The sequence below is a fragment of the Arvicanthis niloticus genome, chromosome 4 (assembly GCF_011762505.2).
Source record: "Arvicanthis niloticus isolate mArvNil1 chromosome 4, mArvNil1.pat.X, whole genome shotgun sequence".
Lineage (NCBI taxonomy): Eukaryota > Metazoa > Chordata > Mammalia > Rodentia > Muridae > Arvicanthis > Arvicanthis niloticus.
Window position 1 is genome coordinate 122,806,251 of NC_047661.1, and position 13,370 is coordinate 122,819,620.

Sequence of the window (13,370 nt, forward strand, 5' to 3'; positions counted from 1 at the left end):
GTGGTAAGTTTGAGACAAAGGAAGAACTGACCACTGACCCATCTTGTCTCTTAGCTCTGCATCTGGGAGGGGCCTGGAACAAGCCTTCTGCACTAGGATCCTTCCTGTTGGGAAGAGGCAGCATGGCCTGGGCTGCACTAAAAGTTAGGTCATCACTCTGCTTCATCAGGACCCAGAGTCAAAACTAACACAACTTGGAGATGTGTGACCAGCTCTAGACAGATTGCCATTTAGGACTCAGGTCCTGGTAGACTCCATAACTTAAAGGACCGCAGGCTTTTGCCTGCATGCGCCAATAGCACCTAGTACCTTGCTGAGGATGATCTCCGGGGCCAGGTACTCTGGGGTGCCACACAATGTCCAAGTCCTGCCCTTGACTCTTTTGGCAAACCCGAAATCTGTGACCTATGAAGGGAAACAGAAATGTCAAAACTCACTGACACAGAACAGAGGTTCTGTACTTAAATCCAAAGTTAAGAATTCAGGATTAAAATAATATACATGAAAAACAAGTCAACATGATTAATAGTAATTCATGAAGGTGATTATTTAAACCCCATCTCATCTCAAAACAAAAACAAATCTAGCAGGGCCTAGACCCAAGCACCTTACAAGTGAAAATGAGGAGCAAGAGAGAGAGTCCAATACAAAGTAAGTGCTGATAAAAACACCCCTTAGTCCTGCATGTTTCTGCGCACAACGTGGATCATCAAGGGAACACCCTCTGAGGACACGCCTCTGACAGGTAAGCCATAGAAAGCCATGGCCTCAAGCCATTAAAGAAACCAGAGAGAAGATAGCCATTAACTGCTGTGTGCAGTTAGGTCTCAGCCAGCCATATATTTGAGTGGTAAACATTGCTAGACTTTCTGTGTTAAAATTATAATTTTTCCATTCTTGACTATGTACCTGGCCATGACTGAGACTCATTAACTTTAAGATCATAACAATATAAGTATTTATAATTCACAGGTTATTATTAGTATTAAAAAAGGCAACACAGATTGACTACCACTTATCCAAAGTATTTGGCACCAAAAGTGTTTCAGAGTTTGGATTTTTCCAGCTTTTTAAATAATTCCAAATGAGCATCGAGATCCTGGTGAGGGGCCAGACATGGAATTCCTGTTTTAGAGACAATGCACAGTCACAGCCTGGAGGAAGTACAAGCACTGTCATCAGTGCGCCTGACTCTGATCGCACCTGTCACATGAAGTCACCTGAACAATTTTCCACTTAGGGTGACACGTCAATATACAAATGCATTTCAGGTGGTTTTGATTTGCATTTTCAGACTGAGAGGTGCTCAACCTGCACACACAGGACTCCTGACACCCATGCCTACTCTCACATTTAGCCATATTGTTTCTTTTCGCAGGGGCCTAAGCTTAGTTCACAGCCACTGGCTCTGGGAGATACAAACAGGCTCCTCTTTCACGTGGGGGGATATACTCAACTGTAAAGGCAGAGCTATGAATTTACTTCAAGCCTTTTAGATAGAACCAATTTTTTCCTTCAAAACAAACCCAACTAACTAACTAACCAACCAACCAACCAACCAACCAACCAACCAACACATCAAACACTGACACTTGAGGCAAAATGTGTGAAGCTATTTCACTGTTTGCCAAATGTGTCCATGCCATGTGATCCAATCCTACCTGGATGTAACCTTGGTGGTCAATCAAGAGATTTTCTGGCTTGAGATCTCTATAGATGAGGTCGAGGGAATGGAGGTACTCAAATGTTAGCACGATCTGGGCTGCATAGAAACGGGCATGGGGCTCACTGGGAAAGAGAAAACAGTTTCCTGTAAAAATGGGTGAAGAATGCTCACTAGTGGATTATACACTAAATGATAATGGAGTGGATGCATTAGGAGAGAGGGTTTCCTTATTCAAATGTGGGTGAAGAATCTGTCATTCTCCAAACATCTATTGCCTTCGAATAACACGTCTTATTGCAAGTTCTCATTGCCCAAACTAGGAGATGGTGATGTCTTTGTAAACACAGCTGCCCTTGAGAGGATGGAAAAGCAAATGGCCACTCTGTGGTCTAAAAGAGCTACCACTCCAGTTACCAGGTCACAGGCTCCACTCACTTTTCTCACACATTTCAAAGATTTAAGGAATTTCATTATACAAAATTGCTTAATTGCATTCATCTGAAGATCAACACCGTTTTTCCCTATTCTGAAGTACTTTCTACTACTAACTGACTGGCACACACCCCCCATAATATAAAACCCTGGTAAGAGCACACATGATCCTATCTAGAACTGTGATCTTGTCACTCGAGTTTCCAAATCTCCAACTGGGCATGTTTATAGTCACAGAGACACAACCTGTGTGTTTGTAAAAACCAGGTGAGGTTCTTGTGCCTAGGTCATATATCTAGAAACTTTGAGATTAGTGTAATTTTCATGCTATAACCTTTGAGTTATTTGAAAATGGTATACCAAATTTCTAATTGGAATTTTACTTTTCAAATACATTGAGTCTGCCTGATAAACTCTTATGACTTTCAGATTTGTGTCTTTAATGAACAACCTCCATTATTGATAGAATTTCAAGGGATGGCGTCAGAATCAGAGATGCCTAAGAAGACATGAACACATACTGTTCTTTGTGCCCATCAGCACATTCCACAGGGCCTTCCTTGCTGGATTCACTTCAGGTGCTTAAGAAAAACTGTCTGACCTCAGGAATAAGCAGTGATATTTTATAATGCCTCTCCAGTTTCAGCCAGGTCCCAACAAACAGTAAAGAAAGAGGGAGACTCTGGAGTAGATACTGGGGGACTCCTCCCTGGTATGGCAGCATGCAACCGCAGAAGCTCTGAGAATTTGATCTGAAAGGCCCCTTCCTATCTTCTCTCCTCATCTGTAAATAGGAGATCTTCCTGGTGTTGCATTTATTTGTTTATACAACCTAATGCTTGTGTGAAGAAATATAGAGAGTGTAACAATCCAGGAATCAGAATGTTGAGATGTGAGAGAATATTCTAAAAGCAATGCATTAAAGCAGCTTTAAGTGCAGAACCAGTCTAAGTCAGGACTCAAATGACTGACTAGACTGATAAAAGCCACACTGAGCAGTTACTTAAGTCCCCTAGTAGGAATATGCAGTGCTTAGAGTTCACATACAGCAAATGTGAGTTCAAGAATTATTTTAGTCAGCTTGCTTTCCTTCTAGCAGCAGGCAGGGTGTGAGGAGCACAGAGATGGGCAGCCGCGCAGCAGACAAGTGCTTGAGAAAAGGAGCAGTGCCTGTGGAGGAGAGGTTTGGGTGTGGCGTCTCAGTGTAAGCATGGGATGACTATGGGACCAGGAGCATGGCTGCAATACTTAAGTACATAGAACTTCCTTAGAGTCCCAGACAAAGGACTAAGCAGAACCACTTAGACAGGGTGATGGGAAAGAGATGAAGACAGGACATAAAAGAAGACGATCAAGGTCAAAGAGTAGCCACATTTCACTACACAGTCTCCATACATGGTAGGTTCCCCTTGCACTAAAGGTCAATAAATGACTCTTGGCTTAGGCTCAGGCAACTCACATAACCAGTGGCTGCCCCTATGTTATTCTCCTGTGATGACCCAACTCTATGATCCCCTATTATGAGTCAGTCATAAGTCCCATGGAAACTCACACTTAGGTTCAACTGAGTTCTGAATACTGAGTAAAACTTATTCTGGTCTTAATCTTAGATACATTTTATAAATGATTACTAATTAACAGTGGTAGCTATGAGACTTATACATATATAAAAACTGAAACGTGTTAGTAATAACCTGGCACATTACTAATTATATATATAAATATAATGGTATATGTAATTTGTATATCTATATCTATACTATATCTATATCTATATATATCTCAACATGAGAAAAGCTTTAATTAAAATCAAAAAAGAATTTATAACACAACCTCATCCATCACCATATCACTATTATTTCTATGTCTCCTTCTTCATATTCACTCATTCAAATTTCTGTTATAAATGCCCATTAAGTATTATTACAAATCACATAGCATGTGCTGTTATATGTCTCAAATACTATTATTTTTTCAAAACATGTTGCCTTTTTAAATTGAAATTTTTTTTATTTTTTAGAAATTCTTCAACTCAAGTCATAATACTTACCAGTGGGAGGATATTTAAATTAGTTTCACAGTGCTCTCATTTGAAATGTAAAGCTCATATATGGTATAGCTTCCTATTACTGTGTTCACCTAATACTTTCTATGGATAAAATATGGGTTAATTAAATCAGATGCAGTTTTGGTTTAAAATAAACACAAGCATGTGAAAACTCAAGGAAGAAAGTCATGTGCACTAGTTACCTGAACCTTCCAATTCTTCTTAGATGTGAAAACATTTCTCCCCCAGGAACATATTCCATAACCATGTATAAATTAGAATTATCCTATGAACAAATAACAAGTACCGATTATAAAACACATTTTGAGATCATAGCATGTTCAATTAGAAAGGGCAAAGTCAAATCCATTTAACAGGTCAATAGAAACGAGTGGGAGAGACTGGAAAGACAAAGTGCTCTAGTTTTCCACACTCATCTCTACCCCCTTAAGTAGTCCAGACACAGAGAAACCCGAGACTTTGCTATCCTCTTCTTGAAAGAGACATTTAATTCAGAATAATGAAATATTGCAGCAATGACATACTAGCACAGCATATGCAAAGGAATAACAAAATTAAGAAACATTGGAAAAGCTAATAAGAATATTTACATTTTCTGTTTGCAAGATGGATGGTTGTAATACTTTAAGTATATAGGGCTTTAATAGATTCCCAAAACAAAGGACTAAGCAGAAGCAAGATGGCGCCTATTATTCAGCAGTCCTGAGAACTTCTCACTTTATCTGACTTAGCAACAGTGGCACAGAGATTGTTCTCCCTTGTTCACAAAGTACCACCAACGATAAAACCACAAAAGCCCAGAATACAAACTGGTACAGGAAGGAACATCCCAGGTCCTAACAGAAGGAAGGGTTAAAGCTCTGTACAAAGTGTACAGCATCATCTTCACTTGAATGAGCATACGGCTGACTAGTAAGATGTCCGTTCGAGCATCACACAGGTCATCAACAGCTGCTCCAGGGAGAAGCAGAACTCCCCCAGTGTTGCCCAAGCTCACGAGTACAATGGACTAATCCCACAAAGGCTTTTCTTTTTTTGCTCATGTCCATTTTCTAGTTTCATCATTTTACTAGAATTCTCCTACTGTTTCATATGTCCAAAGCATATCTGCGTGTAATACCTTTATTAGACAGTGGGGAACTGACCTTAAAAGAATACTCCAGCCGAACAAGGAATGGAAACTCCACTGCCTGCAGTATTCTCTTCTCATTCAAAGTGTGCTCTATTTGCTTCAGCTTAACGACCTGCAAGGGGAAGACAGACTTGAGTGTACTTAAACAAATGTAAACGCTATTATCATTTCAGAGAAAAATGTCTCCCATGTAATAATCACAATGGATGATTACTAGACTTCAATAAAGAAAACAGTAACCAGCCTAGGAAAGAGTTCCAGCCTCTGTCTTCTGGTCATGTATGTTCCAGCTGTGCTGAAGTGTCTGCTGTCCCAACATACAGGTGGCAGAGTCAGCAAGAGTATCATAAATTCAAGGGTAGCCTAGGCTACATAGTGAGATACTGTCTCAAAAAAAAGGTCAACTATAAATCAAGTTAAAACAAGGGTTAAATGGGAACCAAAGCAGACCCACTACTTTCAAAGTTCCTATGTGAGAATATCTGCTAACGACATGGTCAAATCACTTATTATCTCAGTAAGTAGCAGAAAATTAAAGAAGTCAACTCTAATCACATGAGATATAATATGATTAAGATTGACACTAATTCAAGATTTATAAACTGGTAAGACATATATGCTTAGCCAATTTTTAATAAAAGTTTAAAAAATTAACTACTAAATTGAATTTACTTTCATCTACCATATAAACACCATGAAGAAAGACCCTGAAGGGACATGCTAAGAAGTGTCCGCCTTCACGCTGCAGAGGATTTACCTGAAGGACACATGAATATATAAATAGCAATACATGAGCGACTGGCAAATGACAGCTATGATTTCATAAGACAAGAGAGAATGGTGGTTTCATTTAGCTATGTTTAAGGAGAGTGCTTCTCAAAATGTGGTAAAGAAAGTGCCAAAGAAAACTTTGCAAATATCTCTTGAGATAGAGCTCATATATTAGCTTCAAAATTCATATACAGGCCACACAGTATCCCTGTCCCCTCAGAAAATCAGGCATCCTTTCAAGTCAGAGAAGTAGACACAGAGACTACATCCGACAGCATGAGATAAGAGACCCCAGTACAGTTTAGGAGACACTAAGGACAGGCTAGAAAGTAGGAAGAATAACCTTAATAAATGTTACAGGCTTCCAGGTGAGCTAAACAAATGCTATGGTAGGGTAAAAAACATTGTGTCAGAGAGGAAGGAAATACAAGTAAGAAGTCTGGAGCTTTGGGGATCATGGTATTACTATAAAATACTAGCTGACTAGTTTGACTGGGCATCAAACAAGAAGAATCTTGGAGATAAAATACGCTTTATAGAGACAATAATGAGGTATAAGGCATGGAAATCAGATAAACCTTGGTTAACATCCTGGTCTACCTTACTAGCTGTCAGACACTGGGAAATAATGTGGAGCAGTGGTTAGCTTAAAAGGGAGACCAATACCACATACAACTGTGAAGACTTACTGATACAACAGGTGCATGTTTGTTACATGTGTATCTATGTGCAGACATGTGTGCATATTTGTACACACACACGGGTTTGCCTGTGCTCGTGTGTGTGTGTGTGTGTATATATATATACATATATACACACACACACATATACACACACACACACACACACACACACACACACACACACACACATATATATATATATATATATATATATGCAAGCAATATCTGACACACTTGTACAGAGAAGTGATGTGATAGCCTCAATCTCTGTACTAATTTAATCCCTCCACTTCACGGACTCTAAGGCAGGAGAAGCTAAGCTTAACTGAATGATTTTATGATCCTACTGACAAAGGGGTTATTATAGCTTGTTATTTTATTATTTATCTCAAGCAAATTAAATAGACAAAAATCCAAATATAAAGTTTTCCGTAGTAATTTATGCCAAGACACAGGGTACTGCAGTAACAAAAATGACATTAAACTGCAGTTACTTTTCTGCAAAATACCCATTACCATGATTTATCTACAAGGTAGCCATCTTAGTAAACTACTTCACAGGTTCTACAGTATGACAAGAAGCAGCTAAATATGTCTTTCCAAATATTTTAAAGCTGAGGATGGTAAATATCATTATCTTCTCAATATCTCTGAAGTAAAGCATTTTATAAATTCTTTAAGAAAGATGACATATTAGAAGCTATCCTGACAGTATTTAATAAACATTGTAATGATAAGTTTATGAAAAAAGATGAAGCTGAAGCCTCTTTTCTTTTTGTTACTAGCATGAGCAGGTGAGTTGGTAACCCACCTTGAGATCTATAACCTCATCGACAAAATAAAGACAGGAATTAAATGGCCTGGAAAAGTTCCATGCTCAGACTGAACAGCATAGGAACAAAAAGCCTGAGAAAGGGTTGAGGTTGTTGGAATATATAGGAAGAAAAGGGAAATAAGGAAAGGGAGAGACAGAAAGACAGACACGGATACAGACATAGCCATACAGACACAGACATGCAGACGCACACACACACACACACACACACACACACACACGGCAGGGGGCAGACAGAGACAGAGTGTCATTCTAGAGCCTAGAGAGATGCAATGCTCCAAAAACATGGAAGAACCCAAATGAGGACAGGAAAAAGAAATACAAAAAGGACCTGAGAAGTAGAGGCAGGATCAGGAGAAAGCTCCATTTCCAGGGGCTGGGGCAGGACCATGTCAGGAAGAGTGGCCACCATGGTCACATGCTCCAAGAAAAGCCAAGTAAGATGAGCGGAGGGCCCTGGAGTTGGCAATTTGATTACTGGCCTGGTGACCCTTGGCAGGGACGTGCAGGAAGACAGTGAGGGGACGGATAAGGAACATCTGAAGTGTGGGGTCAGAATGGACAGGAAGTGAGTGAGTGAAACTACTGCTTAAGAAGAATGGTTAGAAAATGCATGACTGAGGGCAGCCAACAACAATGTTCAGTTAAATGTATGTAGTATTACCTTTAATTTGAGAGACGTAAGCCAGTATCTCCTTTTCATGTGAGAGATTAATCCAGTTTCAATTAAAATGAGGGTTGGGACAGGCTGATGCTATGGTGCCCAGCATGTGTGGTTATTTAACATAAAATGCAGCTAATCAAAATGTAAAATACACAACAGATTTTGAAATCTTAGTATGAACCACAATAATTCTGTATTTGTTAAGCATTAAACACTGGGCCACTAAACAAACCAAACTTTAAAATCTATTTCTTATTTCTTAAAATGTGGTTATGAAGTAATGTAGAGCCAGAAGCAGAGCTTCTTTATATTCTAGAGGACCAAGTTACTCTGCATCTGTCCCCTGGCACATCTTCCCACAAGTCAGTTACACTGCATGTCTGTCCCTTGGCTACTTTCCCACGATTCTGCTAACAGTTTCCTAGTAGGATCCCAGTAGGCCAAGAAGCTAGTCTCTGAAAGGTGAGCACTAAGTAACATGCACCAATATTACCCCGGTCTTTCCTAAATTGGTAAGTGATTGCAAGATAAACATAAATGCTTAACATTTAAGGTAGCAAATGCTAACTGCCTCAGACAACCTGATTTATTATGCTGGCTCAGAAACAAAAAGTTCTTTTACATAGAATATAGGTTTTACTGTTTTCCACAATTTAACTGATATTTTACATTGACCAAAACCAAGTCATGTCATGCAAGGCAGTGTCTGTTATAAACTGCAAAGTTTCCACTCATTGGTCTGCGAGTACAGTCTGAGGGGAACTTGTTCTGCACATACCGAATTCTATACTGTCAGTGCACATCGATATTTGCTATCTATTGAGAATTATAAAAATGACATGTTCTCAGACACTAAACCCCACATAATCATCCTCATAATAAAGTCATAATAAATAATAAAACTGCAAACAGCAACATCAAGTATTATTTGAAGGTATCAGTGGCAGGTTTGCTCACTGACTATATTTTAAAGTGAAGGGCGTAGGCCACAAGGTCACCAACCTTCTGCTTGTCTAAGATCTTCATGGCGTAGTACTGCTCAGTGGCTTTATGCTTCACCAGCATGACTCTTCCGAAGGACCCCGTTCCAAGGGTTTTCTTCCTTTCAAAATCCTCAAGCCCAGCATTACTCTATACAAGTATGAAAAAATACAATAAGAAATTAGAAATTCCCACAAAACTACAATTATTATCACTTTGGTGTTATATAATCAGGGTGGACAATTTAATTTGTAGCTATCCATGTAGAAACAATTCATATATACTCTTTAAATTTCAGATTATTAATTCTATATTCTCCTTTGATTAATAAAAGTCCAATAATAGAGAGTATTTTATAAAATGGAGTATAAAATGAAGGAAATAAGAGCCTTGGTTAAAATATTAATGGTCATATTTCAATTCCAATGTGAGCTCCTAACATATCTAATGAACTACTTGTACATTTTAAGAATTAAACCCATAGTCAAATAACATATGCGGTCAGGGAATATCTTTAAATAATTGTACAAATGAAAACTGAGAGATCAATTCTCTCATGCCTCCAAGGAAAGTGGTGTGTGTCTTTGCATGTAGAGAACTAGACAACACCCATAGAACTAGATGAAAGCCAAACAACTATCAGCCATCAGCCGAGGAAGTAAGCAACAGCCATCGAACTATGTAACAGCCGTAGAACTAGATTAACAGCCTTAGGACTTGGTAAGAGTCATAGAACTAGGTAATGGTCTCAGACAGACCAGTGTATGGTCCCAGACTTTCTCCTTGATTGTGATAACCCAGCATTACCTAAAACAGGAAGGGGAGAAATGTCTTCATTCTTCAAAGACCCAAAGCCAGAACAATAACCAGATTCTTCTCCTAGTTGAATAGATGCTTTGTTAAGCAAACATCTTTGTTTGGCTTTGACTAGTGCACAGAAGCAAAAAATTAGAGGCATCAATCTACTCAATTTGTTGCTGCTACAACAAAACTAAATTGCTAGGAACAAATTATGTGCTAGCAACAAGTAGTAATTGCTGACCCATCTGTTCAATAGGCTTCGTTATGAAAACACCCATGAAAATCTCAGAAAATGTTTCCAAGGCTCAATCTGCAGCATTAGCTTGAGCAAAGCCTGATGTGTCATAGCTCTTCTATATGCGATCAGAACACTGCAGTGTGCACTGCAGTAATTTAATCTCCACAGAAAAACAATGTTGCTTTTGAGAGACATCTTATTGAATCATTACGGAAGGAAAGCAATAATATTTTACTTATAAATGTGTTTATACTGTATGTTCATTTCACATTTAGAGACATTATTATCAAAAATAAAAGTCCTTACAATTCTGATTGAAGCAAATTTGTGGTTTTACAACTCATTGTTGGTTTTACTGAAACAGGTGGATTGCCATGGCTAATACAGTCACATTCAAGTAGCGGGAACAAACAGTATACAACAAGCCATCTCTTCACGTTTGGTCACCGCTTTGCATCATATCAGAAGAATGCCCTCCTCGCCCCTTTCTAATGTTTCATGTGACAAGCGGTATAACTAAAAGGATTTCAGAAAGTATTTAGCTTATTTACAGCAACTTGGAATTGGTAGCCACACTTACAACAGTCTTAGCATACAGCCTGGTGGGAGAAAGCTTGTCTTCTAGTATACATGAGGCCCTGTGTTCAATTCTCAGGCTGTGTCAAGAAACAAAACAACAAAACTCCTTCTCCATCTCCAATGTAGGTATCCATAACATTATCAATTAATGAATTATATCACAGCATTATGGTGGAATTGCCACCATATTATATGTTTACCATTAACACTTAAAAACTAAAACTCAAACTTGTGGAGTAGCAATAAGTTAAATAAAAATCATGAATTCACTTCCAAATGCAGAAAAACATACAGCTTCCTTACCGGGGGAGGGTTCTCCCATTTCCTCAGAAAGTCTTCTTTGGCTTTGGCTAGAAACTCTTTCACTGGAAAAATGAAAAGAAAATAGATGGTGCTTACATTACATAAAGCAGACACGTCACACGTGGCTGTATGAGGTACAAACACTCCAGTCTGAGCAACTGTTGTAGGACACGTGTATCCATCAGTGTGATAGCCCAGGGAGCTACTGGTGTCTTGAACTTCTAAAGGCTCACTATTGCTCTACATGGGGAGCACTCTGATACCATCAAACCCAATCACAACAATGCTCCAGAAAACAGACCTAAGTCATGTAAAAGAGGTCAACTGATGACAGACTAGCGACTGAATAAGCTGTGGGTGGGGTCAATGAGTCTGAAACTGGAGCTGAGGACATTCGCATGCCTTGGTCTGTGTATTTTGAGAACTGGCTATGGTAAAGGGCAATTCCAGGTACGGCTGTGTGCATTAGATCTGTGGTCTGCACCAGCAGAGAGCAGAGGAGAAACCATAGACTAACAGGTACAGACAGGATCTACAAACCCATAAACCCCAAAAGGAACAAAACACTAATCACAATACAAACTACTTAAAAACTAGCTCAGAACTTACAACAAAAATTAAGCTGAATGTCTGATTTAAAATTTACATTAAAATAAAGTCAAACAAAAGCAGATTTTTACATAATGGTTAATAATAGCTGTATTTGTAGAGCTGTGGTTTTTATTGTTAAATTTGTTAACCAAAGATGAGTCATTTAAGAATATGTCCTGTTTACACACTCCTCCCATAATCACTAACAAAGGCCTCTGTTTTTAAAACAGATTTTGATGTTTTAAAGACAAATAACTGTAAACATTTAAAAATGCTATATTCTTATTTTTATGCGAAAAAAATGAGAATAAAATTGGATTACACAGGCTCCTTTACTATCTCTCTTGTTCAGCAGATTCCGGATCTTTCCCTAGCTGGCTCTATGGAGGAGCAAAAGAGAGAGCAGGGTGAAAGGCTACAGAACAGTAAGATGCCAGGGAAGACAAGCTGCTACATCAGCCACTGCCCTAGAAACAAAGAATGGCTGGAATAAAGCCAGAATTATGGTAGGCATGATGAGGTCTATAATCCCAGCTTGTTGAAGACTGAGGCAGGTGCACTACAGTGTTTAAGTTCAGGACCAGCCTGGGCCACACCATGATTTCCAGGCAGGGCTAGGCTATAGTGCAAGGACTCTGTCTCATATAAACAACAAAACTATCCTAACAAATTCCCAACTAGGACAAAGCAGAGACCTGGAGGGAACAGTGGGGACCTGATACGCCTTGTGCTGTGCATTACTCTTTCTCACTTTCTCTGCAGGACCTCTGGCCCAACACAAAACCAAAATGGCACTTGACATTCTGTTCTGCCATTTTAATATGATGACAACGAGGAACATCAACAGTAGACAGTAGTTTTGAAAGAACACTAGCTTATGCATTTCTGGGAATAGAATTTTACTACTTTCTAAGTATTGTATTATACAGTATTTCTAAAATGCTTATTTTTAAAAATTAGAGAAAATTAACTTTCAAAGTTAAATTTCTCATGTACCAAAACAGTAAATTAACTGTTGCACCTAATTATCAACATGTGATCTAATTCACTGTAGGACTAAAAAAGTCAAGAGGTTTTGGGTCATAGTCTGAACTCTGATTTTTGGAAAGTTAGTATGCTAGCTGCAGCTGAAAAGGGTTGGCTTGTTTTGAGTGAGCTCCATGACTCCAACCCAGGGACTAGCATGTATTCTACCACTAAGCTTCATCCCGGGCTCAAAAAGGCTGGTTTTATATTTTATAACTAAGGTTTTTGTTTGTTTGTTTTTTGTTTCCATGGCCATGACTTGGAAATAATGGGTGTAAGTTAAATTAGAAACAAAACACATCAGAACATACACCTGCAGTTTCTTAAAAAAAAAAAAAAAAAAAAAAAAAAATCCACACTTAGTGATTCTGAAAATAATACATCTCTAATTTCTTCTGAAAAATATTTCAGTTCCCATGTATAACAGAACTTGTATAAGTTATGGTGTAAACTCTCCAGATTTCTGCAGAGTTCAGATGGATTGGAGAAGGGAGAAATGGAGAGAGAAAGAGAGAGAACCTTGAGTGTCCTGCCATAGCTGCTGTCATGTTACTAGGAGCAGGTTTGAGGGACAAAGGTGAGTGATCAGTGGGAGCAGTG

General features: G+C 38.7%; 1 protein-coding gene across 5 annotated transcripts in view; it reads right to left on the reverse strand.

Annotated features, from left to right (window-relative positions):
- The window catches only part of Prkacb (protein kinase cAMP-activated catalytic subunit beta), an 88,545-nt gene that overhangs the window by 21,916 nt on the left and 53,259 nt on the right, over positions 1 to 13,370 (reverse strand). For all 5 annotated transcript variants that reach the window (XM_034499575.2, XM_034499574.2, XM_034499576.2 and 2 more), the window contains 6 exons: positions 11,154 to 11,215; positions 9,254 to 9,382; positions 5,312 to 5,410; positions 4,349 to 4,431; positions 1,662 to 1,788; positions 310 to 405 (listed from right to left, as the gene is read on the reverse strand). In XM_034499575.2, the coding sequence (XP_034355466.1) occupies positions 310 to 405; positions 1,662 to 1,788; positions 4,349 to 4,431; positions 5,312 to 5,410; positions 9,254 to 9,382; positions 11,154 to 11,215 (596 nt within the window). The remainder of the gene's footprint in view (positions 1 to 309; positions 406 to 1,661; positions 1,789 to 4,348; positions 4,432 to 5,311; positions 5,411 to 9,253; positions 9,383 to 11,153; positions 11,216 to 13,370) is intronic.